Source organism: Fomitiporia mediterranea (assembly GCF_000271605.1).
Source record: "Fomitiporia mediterranea MF3/22 unplaced genomic scaffold FOMMEscaffold_3, whole genome shotgun sequence".
NCBI lineage: Eukaryota > Fungi > Basidiomycota > Agaricomycetes > Hymenochaetales > Hymenochaetaceae > Fomitiporia > Fomitiporia mediterranea.
In genome coordinates, this window is record NW_006760388.1 from 4,124,090 (window position 1) to 4,144,594 (window position 20,505).

The 20,505-nt window shown below is 45.4% G+C and overlaps 8 protein-coding genes across 8 annotated transcripts; 6 read left to right on the forward strand and 2 right to left on the reverse strand.

Annotated features, from left to right (window-relative positions):
- Positions 1 to 735: 735 nt before the first annotated feature.
- FOMMEDRAFT_166510 (cytochrome P450) lies at positions 736 to 3,421 on the reverse strand. The gene is made up of 13 exons (XM_007264365.1): positions 3,216 to 3,421; positions 3,056 to 3,153; positions 2,899 to 2,990; positions 2,788 to 2,831; positions 2,621 to 2,718; positions 2,381 to 2,553; positions 2,206 to 2,323; positions 1,978 to 2,143; positions 1,853 to 1,919; positions 1,237 to 1,785; positions 1,154 to 1,186; positions 1,068 to 1,096; positions 736 to 1,011 (listed from the first exon to the last, which is right to left on the reverse strand). The coding sequence occupies exons 1-13, from the start codon at positions 3,412 to 3,414 to the stop codon at positions 860 to 862; spliced, it is 1,818 nt and encodes a 605-aa protein (XP_007264427.1). The 5' UTR covers positions 3,415 to 3,421; the 3' UTR covers positions 736 to 859.
- Positions 3,422 to 3,822: 401 nt separating this feature from the next.
- FOMMEDRAFT_139469 (uncharacterized protein) lies at positions 3,823 to 4,659 on the forward strand. Its single transcript, XM_007264366.1, has 5 exons — positions 3,823 to 3,974; positions 4,034 to 4,103; positions 4,155 to 4,232; positions 4,288 to 4,351; positions 4,420 to 4,659. Exons 1-5 carry the CDS (start codon positions 3,940 to 3,942, stop codon positions 4,440 to 4,442), a joined length of 270 nt encoding a protein of 89 aa, XP_007264428.1. The 5' UTR covers positions 3,823 to 3,939; the 3' UTR covers positions 4,443 to 4,659.
- A 600-nt stretch (positions 4,660 to 5,259) lies between these two features.
- Positions 5,260 to 6,892, forward strand: FOMMEDRAFT_18422 (Dolichyl-diphosphooligosaccharide-protein glycosyltransferase). Its single transcript, XM_007264367.1, has 3 exons — positions 5,260 to 5,433; positions 5,496 to 5,606; positions 5,659 to 6,892. Exons 1-3 carry the CDS (start codon positions 5,283 to 5,285, stop codon positions 6,744 to 6,746), a joined length of 1,350 nt encoding a protein of 449 aa, XP_007264429.1. The 5' UTR covers positions 5,260 to 5,282; the 3' UTR covers positions 6,747 to 6,892.
- An 807-nt stretch (positions 6,893 to 7,699) lies between these two features.
- On the forward strand, positions 7,700 to 9,177 carry FOMMEDRAFT_166512 (uncharacterized protein; the record flags this gene model as incomplete). Its single annotated transcript, XM_007264368.1, has 4 exons — positions 7,700 to 7,738; positions 7,797 to 8,163; positions 8,220 to 8,472; positions 8,529 to 9,177. 4 exons carry the CDS (start codon positions 7,700 to 7,702, stop codon positions 8,845 to 8,847), a joined length of 978 nt encoding a protein of 325 aa, XP_007264430.1. The 3' UTR covers positions 8,848 to 9,177.
- Positions 9,178 to 11,485: 2,308 nt separating this feature from the next.
- FOMMEDRAFT_132616 (lactamase) lies at positions 11,486 to 12,675 on the forward strand (the record flags this gene model as incomplete). The annotated part of the gene is made up of 3 exons (XM_007264369.1): positions 11,486 to 11,521; positions 11,582 to 11,614; positions 11,668 to 12,675. 3 exons carry the CDS (start codon positions 11,486 to 11,488, stop codon positions 12,673 to 12,675), a joined length of 1,077 nt encoding a protein of 358 aa, XP_007264431.1.
- Positions 12,676 to 13,111: 436 nt separating this feature from the next.
- On the forward strand, positions 13,112 to 14,994 carry FOMMEDRAFT_139473 (uncharacterized protein). Its single transcript, XM_007264370.1, has 2 exons — positions 13,112 to 13,800; positions 13,930 to 14,994. Exons 1-2 carry the CDS (start codon positions 13,468 to 13,470, stop codon positions 14,845 to 14,847), a joined length of 1,251 nt encoding a protein of 416 aa, XP_007264432.1. The 5' UTR covers positions 13,112 to 13,467; the 3' UTR covers positions 14,848 to 14,994.
- Positions 14,995 to 15,182: 188 nt separating this feature from the next.
- On the reverse strand, positions 15,183 to 16,402 carry FOMMEDRAFT_104821 (glutathione S-transferase P subunit). Its single transcript, XM_007264371.1, has 5 exons — positions 16,295 to 16,402; positions 15,962 to 16,238; positions 15,863 to 15,903; positions 15,620 to 15,810; positions 15,183 to 15,562 (listed from the first exon to the last, which is right to left on the reverse strand). Exons 1-5 carry the CDS (start codon positions 16,350 to 16,352, stop codon positions 15,341 to 15,343), a joined length of 789 nt encoding a protein of 262 aa, XP_007264433.1. The 5' UTR covers positions 16,353 to 16,402; the 3' UTR covers positions 15,183 to 15,340.
- Positions 16,403 to 16,777: 375 nt separating this feature from the next.
- Positions 16,778 to 18,165, forward strand: FOMMEDRAFT_18426 (uncharacterized protein). The gene is made up of 5 exons (XM_007264372.1): positions 16,778 to 16,853; positions 16,902 to 16,968; positions 17,028 to 17,173; positions 17,237 to 17,365; positions 17,422 to 18,165. The coding sequence occupies exons 1-5, from the start codon at positions 16,809 to 16,811 to the stop codon at positions 18,109 to 18,111; spliced, it is 1,077 nt and encodes a 358-aa protein (XP_007264434.1). The 5' UTR covers positions 16,778 to 16,808; the 3' UTR covers positions 18,112 to 18,165.
- Positions 18,166 to 20,505: the final 2,340 nt, after the last annotated feature.

Here is a 20,505-nt window from a genome sequence, read left to right on the forward strand (position 1 = left end):
CTGTGCGTCCATCTTTTCTTTCTTATTGTTACTCGCTAAATCACTCTAAGCCTGTTTCACAGGCGTAGCCTCAACCTCCAAAACCTGCTCGACCTTGCAATTCAACTCGCAGGGACTGAGCGACGACCAAGGCGTGGTGACGAAGACTACTTTGTATGGCCCAAGGACACGTTAATCCTTTACCAACGTGAATTCTGCTTGCAGAAGAATGAGGCAGAGGCTGCTAGTGGTGCAGGGATTGGGACCGTAGAAATAATATAATATTCACTATCTTTTTGTATTAAATAATTAAATATAATTACATTTATTAATTATTTGATACAAAATTGCATGCAAAGCAGAAGCAATCTATCCAGATGCTTGTAATGACTTGTATATATTGTAAGAGAATACTATACTGTCAAAAAATAATAAGTATATTTTAACATTATTATTTTGGGAGGTATGTTATAATCACTTATATATCTTGACAATATGTACAATCATAATTAATAACAGTAATTCCAATAATTGTTCTAGATTCTTATTATACTTGCATTAAATTATAATTAACTTGTGAAAACCCCTATGAAGAATATAATTGCTTCAACAAAATTTACAAAAAGTATAAAATATACCTGGTTATAATCTAATACAAGTGTTGCGACTTTTTCGTGATGTAGTAATAAGAACTTTATCACGCAAAAGTACTTGAAGAGATGAGACAGGCAATTTGACAGGTAAATTAACGTCTTGTTTAAGTACACGGTTGGACGATAATGTTTTAGTTCTCTCGAATATCAGGATCGGCACACAAACTAAAGCTAATGGAGTTACGCATATAGTATTGAAGAAAGTATCCATATTGAAGTCATCATTATCATGCAGCAATTGACACACGCAAGGGTAGCTGTGCGCCTTCTGATTCTCGGCCACGGACGGTCGGAGCAGCGATATGGTTCATGTTCCAGACGATCTCTTCTTCAGATAGTGAGAATTCGAAGCGATCAACGAGCGCAGCGAGTTGCAGTTCTAATTGATGAACAGCATGAGCTATCAGGCGGCGAAAAAACGGGGCGGAAACCTACTTAGCGCGAGTAGCGCGAATTTAAATCCACTGTGCGAGAAGAGGATGAATAACTACGAAGACAAAATCTGAAGAATAGATACACACATGCAAGAGCGACCACCTCCAGCAAAAGTCATCCTGTCGATGATTGAGTACGAAGGATATGGTGTACAGACGAAAGAACTTACATTCCGGAATAAATTCCAGGATATCGCGCCTCGCTATCCACCTGAGCTGGTACAGGGCGCAAATCGGCCTTCCATTCATCTTCTCCAGTGACCTCTCCTTCGTATTGGGAGGAAGACAACCACCTCTCAGGACGCCAAATGTTAGCGTCTGATCCCCAAGTACTCTCATCGCGATGCGAGGCCGCAATTCCAATCACTATTTGTTGGCCTTCCGCGATTGGAATGGAAGCAAGGGTTTCTTTCTTTCCGCCTTTCCCGTTAACTTGGATTGGTTGGTAAAGTGGGAGCGTCGTGGGTGCACGGGCAACGCGCCATATCCAGCTTACGGGGGTGTGCATCCGGAACGTCTCACGAACGACTGCGTCGAGGAACGGAAGCCGAATGAGGTCGTCATAATTTCCGAAAGCTGATTCCGTCTGGTCAGCCACTTCTTTTGCCTTTCGGACTTCGTGACGAAGTAGGGCTTGTGCCTCTGGATGAGCGGCGAGGACGTGGAGGCAACGGGATAGAGCTGATGCCGTCGTATCTTGCGCCGTAAAGATAAGCGTTCTTGGGTCCGCCGGCGAGAAAAAGAATGAGCTACGGGGACTAGCAAGGGAGAGATACAAGATCCTACGTGACATGATTAACAACTTCAGAATATGGCATGTTTTCCGACTCTGGTGCATTGAGTTGTGCGCGCACTGTGACAGAACAGTGAAGTTAGCTCATTAATGAATTTAGAATAAGAAGGGACTCTACACAAGGCACTCAGGATATCCTTCGCACGATTATGCATGATTGATGTATCATCATACTCCTTGTTACGGCCTTCTGATAACTCGTTAAGGACTGCTGCGCTACGGCTTTGCAACACCATACGACTGGTAGTTTCAAGACGTTCGGTGATCTCTATGAGCCTTCGAACCTGACGAAGTCTCTTCGTTTCAGCTACACAGACCGAGGGAAGGTACGTGGAAAAGCACGCACGGAAGGGAAAGGAGAATATTTGAGCATATTAGTTCGTAGTCCCTCGGGGAGGGCCCGGAAGAATGGGTAGACGAGTGGAAGAAGTTGCATTGGGACATGCAAGCGAGATACTGTCGGTCTGAGAGACGGCACGAATTCAGGCTATTGAGGATAATGCGAATAAACTGTTACGTACACCATCTCTTTAATAAGCTTGGCGTGTTCGCTGACCTCTCCGTCCACCAAAGAATCGAGAGTTGTGCCTAACCCTCCCCGCGCGAGAAGTTCCAGAGACGATCGGCCAGCCCATTCATAAACGTTTATCTCTGTTGCACCTACTTCAAGCTTTGACTCGAACACTTTACATAACTGCAAAATTCATTACTCAGAATTTAAGAAACCACTGTCAAATGGCGAGAAAAACAGGGCTCCGTACCTTCTGCGTTACCGGCCAAAATGCTGGGAGGAGGTCACGCATGTGCTTTGCAGAAAATACTGGGTTAAGTATCCTGCGCTGTTTTTTATGGTGGTTGCCTTATCATGTATCAAAGTGTCAAATGTAGGATCAGAGTATATAATCTACCAAATTAAAAAGTGACATACCGAGGGTGGCGAGGAGACCATCGCCCATGAGAACGCGATTCATTCTGTACAATTAGTCAATACCATTACAGGGAAATTAGGATAGACAGGGGAAATAGGAAAACAACAAACACAAGGAGAGACTGAGGCTCTTCAAAAATTGCATTTTCCTTGACAAGGACATGATGCATCGCGCGAGGATCGACAACATAAAGCTGCTCGTCCTGTATTGACGAGAGTGTGAGAATAAGCCAACTTGGCATGTGCTGGCGCTTCAGCGTAAACTCACACCAAACATGCCGTTTATCTGGAAGAGCTTTCCGTATTTCTTGACAGCCTCTTGGTGCCATCGTACGTTTAGTACATCATATATTTCTGGGAAGTTACCTAAATAGGGGCAAGGTTTTGTCAACGTTTCTCGTCGAATCAATGATATTGCTGGATGATACCAGTAAGCCATGATGGATTGTCTGGGCCAGGAAGACCACGGATGAGCGATTTGACACGTACTCGCCGAATGGCACGATACACAAGCCAGGCAAGAGTTGTAGCAGCCGCGACGAGAGCAGCAGTCTTCGGCGTCACGTATTGACCAAGGGAGACTATCTGGTCTCTCAAGTCATCCACTGAGAAAGTTAGCGTCTCCATGAATGACTTGAGAAGACGGAAGCAGAATGAGAGAAGGCAGTCAGCTGGATAGGAGAGTCTTTGTGGTCTCAGGGGCAACTGGCTGAATTAGAAGAATTTGTGCCTTGCCTAGCCAGCCTCATGCCAATTCATCGTGCCGAGAAATTAATTTTCCATTCTTGTTTCTGATAGAGAGGCATGGATTTATGTGATCAATACAAACATTTCCATTGGACCAGGTCGCCTGAAGAACCGTTTACATTGAACAAGCCGGCATTCGGCACAGTGGTGATAAAGTCGAGACGATCAGAACTTTGCCTCCGTCCGTAACGTCGGAACTGTCCGAATTACGTAGGTAGTAGCTAAATTACATAACATGTCTCTGTTCAAACTTCAATTTCAATTGTCCTCATTGGCATGCGGCACGCTGCAACGTTGTTTGCCACCTCTCATCTTGATCCTTTGTCGCTGCATTCGATAGAAGAATATGTGGTGCCTTTGTTGTGCTGCTTAGACCTATAGCTCATTAGCAAGCTCTGCAAATTTATGTGCTTGTGCCATAAAAGTGATGGTTTCCACCGGTGCTACGATTAGTATTCTTTGCATGGAGGCAATGGAGCTTACAACACAGAGAGTATAGGCATCCTCATTCCAAGCTATTGCAACTGATTGGAGGATATCAAACCTGTTACCTCAGATCTGTGTACTTGGTAAGTTTTCAAACCCCTTCAACTTAACAATGTCAATAATACAACTACCAGGGCATACTAGACGATGAAGCTTTTGAGTATGAGCTAGAACGCTATTGTAATTTACAGGAGGTTAGGCAACAAAAGCTTGTGGGTCTTCTTCCCGTCTCTTCTGATCTGATTTTTTGTGCTTACATCAGCATAGGTGGCTGCAGTGAAGCAACATTCCTATGATCTTGCGCTTCAATATTCTGCACGAGCGCTTTTAGGTTGGTTATTATAATACACTCAGATATTCTTTCGTCTCCAGAATGCTGCTCCTTTCTTTATTATGCAGTTTCTCGGGGCGAACACTATTGAAATACCCCTGCTCCTCTGGCTGTTTGAGGCATGGGACGGTTGGTGGACACGTAGATTGGTCCTGACTCCTTCCTTGTTTATGCTTCTAAGTTCTCGTTACTGTTTTCTATGGATTGGAAGCATTGTGGAGGCGAATGTGGGTGAGGTCAAGAACTCTAACATTAATGGCTTTTATGGGATGTGCTGTTATATTCTTTTCGCTGCTCCTTAGTTACAGCGTTTCCGGAAAACTATGAGAGTCGTGTCGTTCTTTTTTTTCCCTTGCCACCTGCCTCATTTGGCAGGTGACTTCAACCACCTTTCTGTTTAGACACAAACAAAATCTCTGTACTGTTTTTCCACTTAATATACACCTTTTTATACATTAAAACACATGCTGAACCTTTTCAAATACAATTCCCCTCTATGATATTGACAGAATTACCTCCTTTTTGTTGTTACATGTTTGAATGATTGTACCACTCTTGTTAAGAAGCTAGCATCCTCCAAGACAGTCCTGTTAACCTAATATATTTGCTATTTTAGTCTTATAATACTAGAGAGTGTCTGAAAACTCTTATGAAGGCAAGTACAGTACTGTATTGTTGTATGGCAAGCTATGTGTATGTTGCTTGGCAAGTCACCTGCCAAATAAGGCAGGTGGCAAGGAAAAAAAAAGAACGACGCGACTCTCATAGTTTTCCGGAAACGCTGTAGCATGCACCGTTTTCTTTTTTTGATGTATTTTGTTATGTGCTGCGCAGTTAGCACGTGACCCGACACGTAGACACGTCGCGTCCTGAACAGCTTAGCCTTAGCCTTACCTTACTGCATATCATCATTCTACCAACGTCGGCGACAATGAGGCGTTGGCTCGTTTTCACTGTCGCTCTTTTGGTGAATCTGTTACATTTCGTGACTGCAAAGTCGGCGGCTGGGGACTCAGTACTCGTCCTACTTGAGAAGGACCTGGACAAGACACAGTATTCCACGTTCTTTGCTGGGCTTGAAGGCAAGTCTCATTGTATGTAACGTTCTCGTCCATGCTAACATTTTGACATTCTCGAACTCTAGACCGTGGATTTAAGCTGACGTTTCGTGACCCAAAGGCAAAGGAACCGTTACTTGTCGAGGATGACATCCCGCAATTTAACCATGTCATTTTCTTTACACCGACAACTAAATGTACGTTACATCGTTTAACGAACTTGCAGGTCTTGCCTAACAACATGTGCAGCGTATGCTCCCGATATAACCCCTCAGACCATTGTATCCCTCATCTCATCGGGTGTTAACGTCCTATTCACTCTGTCGCCAACTCAGACACCACTCATGGCCCTTGCATCTGAGTTCTCGCTCATTCCCGCACCTCCGCACACGCCTCTTATTTCTCACTTCCCTGAACGTGATGGTCTGCATTCATTGATAACTGTACCAGTACCAAAGAATCACCCCATACTTTCCTCCGACATCCCTCCTGTACTTTTTGATGGCGCACCACATGCACTCGGGCTCAATCCACTTGTCGTGCCTATTCTTCGCGCACCTCCGGAATCTTTTGCGACGGATACCGATAGCGACAATGGTGCTGATGCTGTGGTCGACTCAGCAGATAAAGGCGGTGAGGGTCTCTGGGCGGGTAGTCAACTCGGTCTCGTCACAGGCTTCCAGACTCGAACTGGCAATGGCCGTGCAGTGTTTGCGGGAGGAATCTCGCTGTTTTCGAATACGTTTACAAAGAAGAAAGATTACGGGAATGCTCGTTTTGTTCAGGATATTGCAAAATGGGTCTTCCAGGAGACCAATGTCCTGCGCATCGATGAGGCTTTCCATCGACATGCTGGTGCCAACGAGACAGCAGGTTTACCTGACCAGTACACAGTAAACGATCAAGTGCAGTATACTGTGCGTGTTAGTAGATGGAACCCCGACAATGGTGAATGGGAGCCATACTCCGGTCTGAACGATTTGCAACTCGAGTTTACAATGCTAGACCCCCACATACGCACTGCACTTCCTTCGGAGACATGTACTGGTAGCCGATGCCAAGGGAAGTATACGAAAATATTCCGCGCCCCAGACCGTCATGGCGTATTCAAATTCGTACTCGATTATAAGCGTCAAGGGTGGACGTTCTTACAGAGCGCACTTACTGTTCCAGTTGTACCTCCGCGCCATGACGGATATCCGCGTTTCTTGAGCGCGGCATGGCCGTACTACGCCGGTGCGATCAGCACGAGCACGGGCTTTGTGCTGTTTACGATATTGTGGCTTGCTGGCGGCGGAGCAGAGAAGGAGTTGCGGAAGGGGAAGAAGACGGAGTGATGGAGTGATGACTAGCTGTGGACTTGGTGGACTGCAAAAAAGCTTGCACTGCATACCAAGATGGTGCGGTGCGTCGCATATCTTATTGTCACATGCTATTGGTATCTTTCTGTGTTTCTTGTAGACAATTTCAGAGCATTAGCCCGTGAAAGTCTGCGGTTTCTGAGGGAGAATAAGACCGTGGCGATATTCGTCTCCTGGATTAAAAGAGCCCGAACGGCTTGCATAAGACAAGATCAGGCAGTGTTCTCTGTTGCATGACACATGCCGCACGATGATACTAACAAGCGCCTGCGTACTAAGATCAAACGGCACCTACCAAGTCAGACGCGACGAGTGATACGTCACCACAAAACACCACTACTATCTTCTTCGATTCCTAAAGGTGCTTCTCAGTTGACAACCGTAACAGAATCTGTCCTTCTTGCGGACAGTGCCAGTGCCCAGACGAATAAGCTCGGCTGCCTAGTCAACAATCATCAGATCCGATTCGGCTTAAGAAGGGCATGATCGTCAGGGTGAAGGCGGGGTATCAAAGAGATCCCATAATGGACGTGCATGAGCCACCGATGACGAATACTTTCGTGATGATCCTGTCCGTCCGTTTTTTAAATTCTCTCACTGTGGGTTGTCTGAGGAGTCTGCCTTGCTTCGATTTATCCTTTTGATGGGCCTCTTATTTTCCCTCTTATCTCTGCCATTTACGTTAGCCACAGGTATAAACTATCGAAACGTCGGGACTTGTGTCAATAGTCCCACCCTGCCGATTTAACACTGCCTCGTCTCAACATCTCGGGTTTCTCGTGCGCCACCGGCATACAACGGACTCCGTGCAAGTGATCGCTACGATGTGATCGAACATCAAACTCGTCGTTCTCTTCTTTTTTCAGAAACTGTTGTTCTCTATGCTGGCACGGATTGAAAATTAGTCCCGGTGTGCATCACGGATAGTGATGGCTTGGATGATATCCAGCGCATTACATGACAACGCTGTGAGGACGCTCCTCAGATCCCCGCACTGTCTTATTGAGAGAATGTGCGTCTCGCCAGTCTCTGAGCTCGCAGGTCGTTCCCATCAAACTATTCCTCCACCATCTATTGACGCCTCTATCAGACGTGCACAAGGATATGAGCTTGTTGCTCATTCTTATTGCAAGCCTCTTATCGACCGGCCTAACAAAATTGGTCAATGTTACTATCGACGACACTTATGGAGATCCCATAACCGGAAATCAAATCGTATACAGTCCGTCAAGCGCGTGGCAGCAAGGAAATGGATGTGGACCTTGTACTGCTAAACCAAGTCCTTCCAGCAATGCCTGGATGGGAACGTGGCACGACGCAACATTCAATCCCAACGACACCAGCGTGAACAATGCCATTGGACAGATTATCAACGCATCGGTGGAATTCTTTGGTGAGAGGAGACATACTGCTTTCGCATTTGGCAAAACCCGATCTGATATGATTAAGGTGCCGCTGTATATGTCAACTGTATATTAACGAGGTCGGCGTCTTCTCCCGACGGAAACACGGATCTGACGTTCTTTCTTGACGACACTGAGGCTGGCGTGTTCCAAATGAGTCCGAACGGGGACACGACATATCATTTCAATTCCACTGTTTTCTCCATGACTGGGATTTCAAATTCTTCACATACTCTTCGTATGGAATCGGGGCTTGCTGGACAAAAGGCAATGATTCTACTTGATTCGATTATATACACGTAAGTAAAACACTGCGACATTCAATCTTACGTCAAATGACGGGATATCTTCAAAGAGTGGATGATGGAGAACAAGATACCGGTTCATCACCTTCGTCAGTTCCGGATGCTGCCACGCCGAGTAGTGCTGATCGGTTGAATAAGGCGCTGGTTGCCGGACTCGTTGTAGTGATAGTCGCGATCATTGGCTTCGTCATCGGCTTCGTTATTTATCTAAAGCGGGATCGAAAAAAGAGGAATCAATGTGTTGGGTTTGACGTCAGCGGGAAAATTACACCTTTCGAGCAAGGAATTAGTTCTGCGCAACATTCGCGGGCCGTATCTCCTATTGCAAGCTCGTATCAGGGATCCGAAGTTTCAAATAAATATACCTGACACCGCACATTTTGCGAAGGTGGACTGGTCGACGTCATGCATAATGCATTAGGGAATTCCAGGATCACACAGGTTGCGAACTGGTACATACAACTTCGCCGATTACTCTGCTTCGATGTGCATACGATTTCACTCGTCGCTCTCTATTCCATCGAGGCATGCGCTGGATACATCTTCACAGTCGGATATATTCATCTAGTGGAAGAACATTCCGACTGTGTCATCAGGAGCTCATCGACCGCACTACGTAGTGTGCTTGTATAGATGCATCTATAAGCCCATGCCTCTAACCCTGTCACATTTGGCCTCCAGCCAGCAGCCAAGGCTTCGTAGTTTCAGACATAGATTTGACAGTATTCACACAGCAAACCGCCTTAGTCTTTAATTCTTGTTTTGCAACATGGAGCAGAGAATCTGAACAGATGTTCTTTCTGCAGGGTAGAATCTCACGGCTTAATTGCAATCTACTCGCCTGCAAGCTCAGTTGTGCTATGTGAAACTCTAAACTCTCGGACGACATAAACAGCAACAGTAAATAACTTAGCAATTGCGGTAAGCGTGGAAACTCTTTTCCTTCTTTGAAGTCAGTGAGTTATTTTAAACGTTGTATAGAGCAACCATCAACATCTGATTCTCAATCACCTGTCGAAAAGGCACTTGACGACGTCCGTAATATTCGGATACCAACGATTACTTTTGCATTCCTCCGGTAACGTAGCCAGACCAAGTCTTTCCCCCAGTACCGACAGTAACGGTTTTTCCTGACCTGACAAGTTAGATCGAATGATGTGTTCATTATCTTCATCACACATCGACTATTACTTTAAGAAATGGAATCAATCACAATGTTCTTTTGTGGCTTCGATGGTGGATGTATTACCCGCGGGATGTGATAACGAGCTCCAAGAACAGGTCTGCCTGTTTCAAACACGACAAAGTTCAGCCAAAATTATGATGTTCAACTGATGCTCGGCGCCCATCTATAAGTTTCCATCTAATCCCGGAGGCACACATCTCTTTCGCTCCCATCATCCATGCTCGCTTGTTGAAGGTGCATCTAGCCCTCTTATTCGGGATGCGAGCATCGAAACACAAGTAAGCTGCTTAGTGCTCTTTAATCATACTTGCGTTTTACCCGGAATTTATCGCCACAGGTTTTTGGACGTACTGCTCGTTGTGCTGTTTTCTTTAGCATTTCGTCCTATTGCCACCACAGCGCGATTAAACAACGTTACGATTGATGATACTTACGGCGACCCAAATACTGGAGGACAGGTTGTGTACACTCCGCAGGGTGCATGGCAGCAGGGAAACGGCTGCATTCCATGCACTGCTAAACCAAGTCCACCGAGCAGTGCCTGGATGGGAACGTGGCATGATGCATCATTCAACCCGAACAATACGGCTACGAATAACGAAATAGGACAAATAATCCATGCCTCCGTGCGATTTACTGGTGAGAAGTATCCGATCCGAATACTTACTTGATTTTTATGACATGATTCATGTTCAGGAATCGCTGTGTATGTCAATTGCATATTAACAAGATCATTCACATCGCCGGATGGAAATTCGGATATGACATTCTCCATTGACGATGAAAAAATTAACATTTTCCAACAAAGCCCAGATGGGAATACCACATACGTCTTCGATGCACCTGTTTTCTCTCAGACAGGCCTTTCGAATACTACGCATACTTTACAGATCGATGTCGGTCTTGCGGATCAAAAGGCATTGATTCTTCTTGATTCGATAATATATACGTCAGTTCACCTGCACATTACTAACACGCATAATGTTAACTTCTTTGACAGGACAGATGATGGCATTGACGATGTTAATGCTACCAGCACTGCTTCGGGTAGCCCGACAACCACCCCAACAGATCTGTCACAGGAAAGCGATACGAAAAAGAAAAACGTCGGGATAATTGTCGGACCCATTGTCGCTGCGGTTTTATTTGTTGGTTCCTTGGCCGGAGGATTTTACTATATGAAGAGGCGTCGAATTGGAAAGGCATCACCGCAGGAGGGATATCACACTGTTACTCCGTTTGTTCAGCAAGTTATTCGTACCCGGGACACTCATACTGTGCTACCATCCAAACCATCCACCTCGCAAGCTTCTCAATCATTGGTTGGACAGGTTGGAGACCCGAGTCCATCTGTACCTGTAAGAGCAGGTGTCCATTTTAATGGAGTGCTTGGGCGGCAAGACCATGATATGATGGGGAATAACAGTGGAGAACGTCGGTATCGTCCCCTCCCAACCATTTCAGGAGACACAGTACGGAGTATCTCTTCAAGACCCACCCAAAGTGGGCCGTCCTGGCCTGAAACTTAGTTGTATTCAAGTTTTGTCTACTGATCACTTTGTTTGATACAATAATCCCGTTCCACATCAACCTTGCTATAATTTTATTAAGTTTAATGGAATTATATTGACTGAGCGTGTATTCTCTATATTTGGGCGGAATACATATTACTGATTCGGTTATCTGCGAATAACCGGGTAAGCGGACCTTCAAGACGTCTGCCGGACATCAGCACTACTCTCTCTGTGTTATACCTACTACTGTCGGCACATTAATATTGGGTTTTCCCGAAAAGCGCTAATATCGAATTTCCCTTTGACTATGGAGGTGCTGAAATCCCTGCAAAACGTAACAAGAGTACGTCTGCAGGATTTATCGTCTGTGTTGTGATCCGTCTGATGATGCTGACTCACAAAGCTGAGCAGCCATGTCGTTCGCGTTCTTGGCCAGGTAAATTCATGCCTTCCATACATAGGCTCTATACCTACTGATTATACTTACAGAATCCAGGAAAATTTACGCTGCAAGGAACAAATACATACCTCGTCGGCAAAAGTCCTCCATTTATACTCATTGACACAGGAGAAGGCCGGGGAGAATATTTACCTATCTTGGAGAGTGCCTTACTCTCTACACGAGATGAAGTGTATGGAACTTCGCAACCAGGACGTTTGGTGTCCGACATCGTTATAACACATAGACATCATGATCATTATGGCGGCGTTCCGGATGTTCTGAAACTGCTGCAGAATCTTCATGGGGAGAACAATGTTGATATGGATAACGTTCGACCTCGGATACACAAATATCCCTCCCCACCGGAGACAATAGACTGTAGCGACGAGCGCGACCTACAGTCCGTTCTCTCTAGAATCCCGAAAGGCGTATATTATCCGAGTCCCTCTGGCTCTGTCGTACATGACTTACAAAACTTCCAACAACTTGAAACGGTGGATAAGTCTGCTTCTCTCGAGATCATCCATACACCTGGACATACTCCAGACTCGATATGTCTACTTTTGAGAAGCAGGGATGAAACGGAAGCACGACCGAATGTCCTCTTTTCGGCGGATAGCGTCCTTGGTCAGGGAACTGCTGTCTTTGAGGACCTCGGCATGTACATACACAGCCTCCAACAATTACTTGCACGTCGCAACGACAGCGGTACTGGCACGGATTTCAAATTGATCTACCCAGGCCATGGACCAGTTGTCGAAGACGGGCCTGGACTTGTTGCTACTTATATCAAGCATCGCTTGGAACGTGAATCGCAAATCATAGAAGTTCTTAACAGTGGGCCACCAACCAAAAACAACGGAGATGATGGATCTTCTGCGTGGACAATATGGGATATCGTCGGCCAAATCTACAAGGACTATCCAGAGAATCTATGGCTGCCCGCTGCACATAGTGTCGAACTCCATTTAAAGAAGCTGGAAGTCGACGGCCGAGTAAGGTGCTTGGGCGGAGATGGCGTGAAGCAGAGATGGGTGTTGTTATCGAGGCTATGACGCTCGAGGTTAGTGGTTGATTAGGAATTGTAGTGCTACGGGATCGTGTGATGTGGTTACATTTCCTAGTCCCTATCATGTCTATCTTTGTAAGTGTTAATACAGAGTAATGTGTTAATTCGAGTCCTTGTTTATGAAATACGTTATTCCTTGACGGACAGGACCTGGCGGGGACGCCGATACTAGTCGTATCTGGGAAACTCGAGTTAGCTTGCAAATTCGCTCAAACGATTTGAATAGAATTGTGAACCCAGCCTGTTACTTAGGCACGGCAAATCGTATACCGTGTGTCAAGTTCAATGAAATATTGCAATGTCTCCTCGGAAGTGGGATAAGGTGCCCTCAGGTGTTAACCCGGATTCCAAGTAAAAGTTGCATGTGTACAATAAAGAGAAGCACATTATCGCATTTATTACACAGCAGAATTTATTTACTGGTGGGTCTGTCTTAGTCTAGCGAGCTAGGTTCGTTTAGGAAATTTATTGGATTTAGTTTGCACAGCTGCAACTCCTTTTTGCCTCCGTACGGCTAACATCCAGCGCGCCACTGTATGCAATTATAACCTTGACAGTTGAACAATGACATAAAACGAAGATTCAACTCAGCAGGACTGCCGAGAACGCGCGCGCCGTGGGATGGCCGAGAGACTGCGGACGGGGGCGCTCGCACAGCACTTGTCGTGATTTCTGAGCTCGCGTGTATGACTGACCAGGGATCGTTGCCTCCGACTTCCCAAACTGCTCCACTCCTCTTGGTCGACTCGACTCCCGAGTCCCGCGTGCTTAACAAGCAATGCTCGAGAAGGAGACGTTGTCTAGTTCCACTCAGTCTTTGTCGGACTCGGAGTCTGGGGTACCGTCAAGCAAAGATGGTGAGAAGGACTGCCAAACGAGCGGTGAAGAAGGAGACGTGTCACAAAACGAAGACGAGGAGGAGGAGGATCGATCGTCTGTACAAAAAACGACTCTAGATCTGACAGAAATTCCTCACCAGTCGGTTAATTCCGTCGACGCACATGGGGTCACGTCAGTGTGTGTGGAGAACGGCAATGTCGATAATGATTCAACTTCAAGGCTCAACTTGCTGCTAGACGAAAACTCATCGTCTGCAGGGCCTCAGGAAAGCGTGAGTTTTTTTGTATACGTCGTCATTCGCATGGCTGGTTTCATCCATTTCCTTGACGCCATTGCATATTCATACTGCTCCACTCATTGCTCCTGGATAGCCATACTCACACTATTAATACGGATCTAGGGAATACAGTCCTCTCAGCCTGACTATGAATCCACGTTGGAAAATGCCACGCCACCACAAGCGGAGCCAGAGCAAACACAGAGTCTACCTTCTCCCGTTGCTTTTCCCAAATTACAAATACCGGAATCGAATCTAGACCAACCCGCCCTACTCGTATCATCTCCTAGCAGTCCACAACGTCCACTTACACCTCCGTTTCCCGAAGACTCAGAACCTCGCCCAGCTCGAAACTCGACACTGCTATTTGAGCCTGTTGATACCGGCCGTGACATTTCGTTACCGCCGACTTCTATATATGATGCGAGGCGGCATTCGACCGTTGCTTTGAATTCGATGACAGAAGCAAACGAATTGCTGGAACCTATACAGTTTCCGGAACAACGACGGTTTTCGCTCATTGATCCAGGGCCTATTACTAGCCTTGGAGCAGGGCGAAGAACTATCTCGGATGTTGGCCTTGACGGTTTCCTACCCCCTATGCGGAGGCGCTCGCCTCTAAGCTATGCTGCCGGAAATGCGAACTCCGCATCCGTACCGACATCGCGGTCGCCTTCGCGCCCCGTATCAGCAAGGTTCTCCACCTTTGATGAGATGGGGATACAAAGCTTCGCTATGGATAAGGGCGAGAAAACGGTGGACACGATGACAAAGCGGAAGAAGGAGCTGAAAGCAAAAGAGAAGAGGCTGACCCGGAACGTGCTGAGGAACGGGGAAAGTCAGAGGACTTCGGAAGAGACAACGAGCACATCCGATGATATGTCGGACGGGCTGCGAATGCCAAGCACGAATGCAGGATTGCCAGAGGCAGATAATTCTGTTGAAATAGGTGATGGGATGGAGAAGACAGACTCGAAAGGGAAGCATGGGAAGACAGGCGTGTTGGCTAAGCGCAGACACAAGGAATGCATAATTATGTGAACTTTTTTTCTCTTGCTGCGTTCTTGCACTCTCGTTTCCATCCACGTGAAGTGTCAACGATTTATCTATTTTACAGTTTACTTGCACTTACAGACAATTTGTTTTCTTTGGCTAACCTGCACGTTGCATATGGAGTATATATAATTGTGCTATATCGACTTATAATCGCTATGTATTATATTTAGTAACTAATCAGTAACTTCATTGCCTTGGTAACCAATTATCTCTAGGAAATTGTGTATACACAGGAACTTATGGACATTTTATATTAATAACCAAGGCAGTGAATGGCCGGAGTAAGAGATTTAACGAAACAAAATCATTTGCATTTGGACGGTTTTCGCCCCTACATTGTCTATAGATAGTAACTCTTTCAGTGCCTTGCGGCTCTCGGAAGCTCTGAGAGCGACAGTGAAGTATGACAGTACATTTCTACATTCTTTAGTCAAATCTCAAGTAAACAATTCATTTTGTTGTATCCGCTGCAAATCCCTCAGTCTGCTTCCTGTTCTTTTCCTCCCTTCCCTGGAACATCCTTCTCGGGTGAATCAAGCTCCTCATAATGGCGATACAGACCATTGGAGAACTTCGGACGACGATCACTCTCGAGATAAGCTGCGATACGGGGACGAGCCTTGACTCGATGATGAAGGTCAAAGATTTTCGGATAATCGTTCAGAATATCTCCGACAGCACGAGGAAAGGCAAATAGCAACTAATAATTCGTTTTCATAAAAGACATAAATGAATGAAAGAGAAATATAAAACGCACCCCTTCAACGAGATGGTACAGTGCAAGATCTGCATATGTAAGGTCTGTGCCATATAGCCATTCTCCTTTGCCCTCCTTGTTTTTTGAGAGAACCGTCTCGAAATGCTTAAAGAACTTTGGGATACGTGCTTCGCGGAAGTCTTTGGCACGCTCCTTGGCAGCATCCTTCTGGTCCTCGTAGTAAAGAGCAACTAATAAAAGTAGTCAGCAGTCTGAAAATTGACAATATTCATAAAAATATACCGGAAATGGGGTGATGGACATCATGCGCTTCATTTTGGAGACTTGACAATACGGGAATGTATGATATTAGTGGAACATAGTTAGAACCAGAGTACCCACTCCATGATTGTCAAAAAGTATTGGTTGACTTTATATTTGGCCTCATCTGAGTCTGGGACCAGCTTAAGCTTCTGACCAAGATAGAGCATGATATTTGGCAACTGAGAAATCTCCAAGTCACCATGGCGAAGGACCGGTGGGGCAAAGTGAGTTCCATTTTTGATCAAATTCGTCAGTGCGCTGACACCCTGAGTATAGGTCACATCCTCATAAGATGCACCAGCCTCCTCAAATGCGAGCCGAATCGGCTCACCGCGGCCTGGGATACCAGGCCAATCTGTGAGCGTATCAGATGCAATACTTTAAAGACATGAACGCGAGGCAAGTACGGACAGTATAGTTGGTACTTTTCGTCCGTCCTGGCCTTTTTCTTTGCAGATTCTTTAGACATTTCGCTGCCAATTGCCGACGAGTAACGATAAGAGGTGGTGGACGAGGACGAAGAACAGAGTGCCGGAGCGAAGCTCTCAACGTGGTCGAGACGGTGATGAACATGAGGTCATGCAGCAGGGTCACGAGCCGGTAGAATCGGCCTCGATAACAGTTGTTCGTCACAAGGGACTTGTATGGAAATAGCAGCACAGCACAACGTATATGCTCATAATAATCGCTAGCGAGTTTACTTCAGCCCATAGATTGAGATTGCATTTACACAGTAGACGACGAACGTCGAAGAAGTGGAACAATACATTTGGGTACTGAGCCTCGTGGCAATCAATTCCTTAATTCGGTAATCCATCACGTGCGGGAGACTTCCATTCATTCACGTTGTGCAACTTGTAGAATAGAATAGAATCCTTTCGCTCCCTTCCGCAGCCAAGTCGGCCTCACGAACTATTGTTATACTATGTCGAGACAGGATGACCGGAATCAAGAAGCTACTGTCTACCTGGTGCGTCCCTCAGCACTGCTCAGATTCATCCATCCTCACATGCTGTAGGGAAACTTGGATGAGCGAGTCTCGGACGCGATCATCTGGGAGCTCATGTTGCAGGCGGGTCCAGTGGGTGCGTCTTCATTATGTTCTTCTGATGTTGGTTCCCTTTACTTGTCTTGTGCACTTTAGTGAATGTTCATCTGCCGAAGGACCGTATCTCAATGGCGCATCAGGGGTACGGTTTCTGCGAATTCTTGACGGAAGAGGACGCGGAATACGCCTGTAAAATCATGAACCAAATAAAACTTTGGGGGAAACCTATTCGTGTTAACAAGGTGCGTATATAGTACGGATTTGTCTTTCGTTATGATAGTGTTGACGTTGCTCTTTCTGCGTAGGCTTCTTCGGATAAGAAGCAGTTAGATGTTGGCGCGAATCTTTTCGTGGGCAACTTGGATGAAAATCTCGACGAGAGGCTCCTTTATGATACTTTTAGCGCATTCGGAATGCTCGCTACTACTGCAAAGGTGCGCACTGTTCCTTTTGTCTACACGGTGTTTACTCAATGGGTCGTCTTATATAGGTCGCGCGTGACCCGACAACAGGCAAGTCAAAAGGTTACGGCTTCGTCTCGTACATTGACTTCGAATCTGCCGACGCCGCAATCGAGGCAATGAACAATCAATTCCTCATGAACAAGGCTATCTCCGTCCAATATGCATTCAAGAAGGATGGCAAGGGCGAGAGACACGGCACACCTGCCGAACGGCTTCTTGCTGCCCAAGCTCGCAAAAACAACGCCCTTCCAGCTAGCGCTCGTCCTCCTCCCGCTACGCTCAATGCGCTTGCTGCTTTCGGGCCAGGAGCTGCAGCTCCTGTAGGTGTGACTGCCGCTGCGCCAGGACGCCCTGTATCTGCTGCGCCTCCGTATGGTACTCCAGGACCGTATCAGGGTCAGTTCGCCGGTGCTCTTGCTGCCGCACCTGCGCCCGTACCTTCACCAGGCATGGGCATGGGCGTTCCACCTCCTCCGCCTGGGTTCGGTCCTGCTCCTCCGATGATGGGAATGCCGATGGGAATGCCAGGCGTCCCAACACCACCTCCGGGCTTTGCAGGATACAATCCGTCGTCTGGTATGATGAACATGCAACCTCCACCTTCCGGTTTTGGGGCGCCGCCGCAAGGAATGCCAATGCCTCCACCCCCTCCCGGATTTGGCACTCCACAAGGAATGCCAGTAGGTATGACGCCGCCTCCTCCAGCAGCACAATGATATTACTACTTTTTGGCATTCCTTATCAGCTTTTCTACTACTACTCATTGTTTCTACTATTTAATATAAATTACACTTTTTATACAAAGTATTTATTATATAATAACCCAAAAAAGAGAAGAAAAAAACAAGCAAACAAATAAAATAGTGTATATAGTATTTTAAATCAACAATATGTATTATTATACACATTTCCTTTATAACTTTTATGTAATTAAGATTTTCAATAAGCTTGTCTCTCTTGAAATTCAGTAGAAGTGTTCTAGTCTTTAGTAGTTCTCTAAAAACTCTGTACCTGTGTGTCTTAAATTATAAGTATATAATACTACTTTTTCTTAAACTACTAAATTAAGATATTAAGATCTTGTTGTAAGCCTACCCTACAGCTTATGACAGCTTCTGTACTGTTCTGTACCTCTCCTGGTGCAGAACCACATTTCCAAACCCAGACCTTCTCCCAAGCCTAGACCTCCTTAGTGTGGACCCTAGAGTCACACACATTTCCTCTTTCATCTTCACACTATGTTTCCTTATTGTCTGAGTCACATACCCTTCATTCTTAGGTGTATACACCCTCCTTTTTCTCTTTGGCATTGTTTTCCCCTTTAGGTATGAGCCACCTTTGTTTCATTTCTAGTATATATAGTTTCAATCTTTCACCTTTGTTGCACCAGTTCTTATTCCTGACTGTAACAAAGGTGAGTTCTTGCATGTACATAGACCAGTTCTTATTCCTGACTACAACAAAGATACCTTTGTCCTGTTAATGTTCTGTGTGTGTTAGTAAACCCAGAACTTAATAGAACTTGTTTGTAACAGTGTTCAGCACTTCCCTAGTACTGTTCTACTTTTTTTTTGACATTGACAAAGTAGTCTTTGTTGTACTACATGTTAGCAAGGTTCCCTCAACCTTCCCAAACATCTCCTACTGTTAGCAAGGTTCCCCTAGCCTTCCTGAACACTCTCTACTGTTAGTAAGGCTCCCTAGCCTTCCTGAACACACTACTACAGACTTAAAGCAAGTTCAGCTCTCTTCCTAGCTACATATAACCAGGTCTTGTTTCCCCTAGTACTAGGTATCTTTGGAAGCCACTATAGTTGCTCCTCTGTTGACCAGTGTTACACTCACACAACACATACATTCTAATATGTTCTGATCAGAAGGGCTCAGTCACATTAAAGTTGCATCATCCTCATGTCAGCAATCCTTTGATTATGTCATCATTGCTTACACAATAGTCTTGGTTGCTCAATTCAGACTAGTTGGGTTCTGGACTCTAGTTCTGATTCACAAAGGCAAGACTCTAAGCCTTCAGACAGCTGGTCAATCAATACAAAGGGGACTCAGATTCAGAGTCCTGGATGGGTTGATACAAAGGAGACAGTAGTGAAATTGTTTACAAAGGACTAGTAGCTATAAAGGACTCATATTTTCTATAAATACCCTTATGTAATTTGTACTTTCCAGCAATCAAGTTACTCTCTACTACAACTCTTAGTATGTAGTTGACAGTCTCCTCAGTAAATGTTCCCTCTTACCTTGTCTTGTCTTGTATTGCCTTGTTCTGAAGTACAGCTTTATTGTTCTGTACTACTCTTGTCTTGTTAATTGTCACCTTCAGAACTTGTACATTCTGCTCAGATCTACCTATTCCTTCTTACTCTTGACCCCTCTTAGTGTCTGTACCTTGTAAACTCAACTGACCTCTTCTACCTCAACTAGTACAAGAGAATCAACATTTTGGAGCCTACTGTAAGGAGGGTTTCTCAAGGTGTCTTGAGTAGGCTAAGTAGCCAACAGGTAGTAGCACTACTAAGAGTGCACCAACTCAATCACAGAAGAATCAGATTCTGGACCCAAATTAGATCTGGTTGACTACAACCTCTCACAACCTATATCCTACACACTCAGTCCTGTTTCTGAAGGGGTTTCTGTACAACCTCTTAAGCAATCTGGCTCAGCTTTACTATTTATGTTTCATAGTTTGTTCTCTAGTTTGTTTCCATTAACCTCTACACACAACTCTACTTGTTCTATGTCTCCTGTTCTGTCTGTTCAAGAAGAGGACCACACAATCACTCTAGTGTTTCCACCACTTCTAATTGTTCCAACAGTTCTGAGTACACAGAACAATCTAATAAGTTCCTAGTCTTAACAGATAAGCTTACAGAATAATCTAAGCAGCTTGCCTGCCACAGCCAGTACTCTGAGTGGCTAGCCAGTCACAACCAACATTCTAAATGCCCTACTAGTTACAATCTAAGGACAGACTAGTCTGCCCCTACACCAAACAAGCTGTAATGCTCCCTGTTATGACAGAACCAATGTGTAGGACCTGCCTCAGTTCCTTAAAGAAGTAGAAATGATTAGAGATGATGTTAAGAAAGGGGGAA

Excerpts from the sequence above, each read along its gene's own strand:
- FOMMEDRAFT_139469 (XM_007264366.1), top strand. The coding sequence starts at position 3,940 with ATGTGCTTGTGCCATAAAAGTGATGGTTTCCACCG. Across the intron at positions 4,104-4,154 it reads ACCTCAGATCTGTGTACTTG|GGCATACTAGACGATGAAGC; the intron begins GTAAGTTTTCAA and ends TACAACTACCAG. Across the intron at positions 4,233-4,287 it reads AGGTTAGGCAACAAAAGCTT|GTGGCTGCAGTGAAGCAACA; the intron begins GTGGGTCTTCTT and ends ACATCAGCATAG.
- FOMMEDRAFT_139473 (XM_007264370.1), top strand. The coding sequence starts at position 13,468 with ATGCTCGAGAAGGAGACGTTGTCTAGTTCCACTCAGTCTTTGTCGGAC. Across the intron at positions 13,801-13,929 it reads CTGCAGGGCCTCAGGAAAGC|GGAATACAGTCCTCTCAGCC; the intron begins GTGAGTTTTTTT and ends ATACGGATCTAG.
- FOMMEDRAFT_18422 (XM_007264367.1), top strand. The coding sequence starts at position 5,283 with ATGAGGCGTTGGCTCGTTTTCACTGTCGCTCTTTTGGTGAATCTGTTA. Across the intron at positions 5,434-5,495 it reads GTTCTTTGCTGGGCTTGAAG|ACCGTGGATTTAAGCTGACG; the intron begins GCAAGTCTCATT and ends CTCGAACTCTAG. Across the intron at positions 5,607-5,658 it reads CTTTACACCGACAACTAAAT|CGTATGCTCCCGATATAACC; the intron begins GTACGTTACATC and ends CAACATGTGCAG.
- FOMMEDRAFT_18426 (XM_007264372.1), top strand. The coding sequence starts at position 16,809 with ATGTCGAGACAGGATGACCGGAATCAAGAAGCTACTGTCTACCTG. Across the intron at positions 16,969-17,027 it reads GTTGCAGGCGGGTCCAGTGG|TGAATGTTCATCTGCCGAAG; the intron begins GTGCGTCTTCAT and ends TGTGCACTTTAG. Across the intron at positions 17,366-17,421 it reads TGCTCGCTACTACTGCAAAG|GTCGCGCGTGACCCGACAAC; the intron begins GTGCGCACTGTT and ends CGTCTTATATAG.
- FOMMEDRAFT_166510 (XM_007264365.1), bottom strand. The coding sequence starts at position 3,414 with ATGGAGACGCTAACTTTCTCAGTGGATGACTTGAGAGACCAGATAGTC. Across the intron at positions 2,991-3,055 it reads AGATAAACGGCATGTTTGGT|GACGAGCAGCTTTATGTTGT; the intron begins GTGAGTTTACGC and ends TCGTCAATACAG. Across the intron at positions 1,786-1,852 it reads GAAGTTGTTAATCATGTCAC|AACGCTTATCTTTACGGCGC; the intron begins GTAGGATCTTGT and ends GGCGGACCCAAG.
- FOMMEDRAFT_104821 (XM_007264371.1), bottom strand. The coding sequence starts at position 16,352 with ATGTCTAAAGAATCTGCAAAGAAAAAGGCCAGGACGGACGAAAAGTAC. Across the intron at positions 15,904-15,961 it reads TACTTTTTGACAATCATGGA|TCTCCAAAATGAAGCGCATG; the intron begins GTGGGTACTCTG and ends CGTATTGTCAAG. Across the intron at positions 15,563-15,619 it reads TGTACCATCTCGTTGAAGGG|TTGCTATTTGCCTTTCCTCG; the intron begins GTGCGTTTTATA and ends ACGAATTATTAG.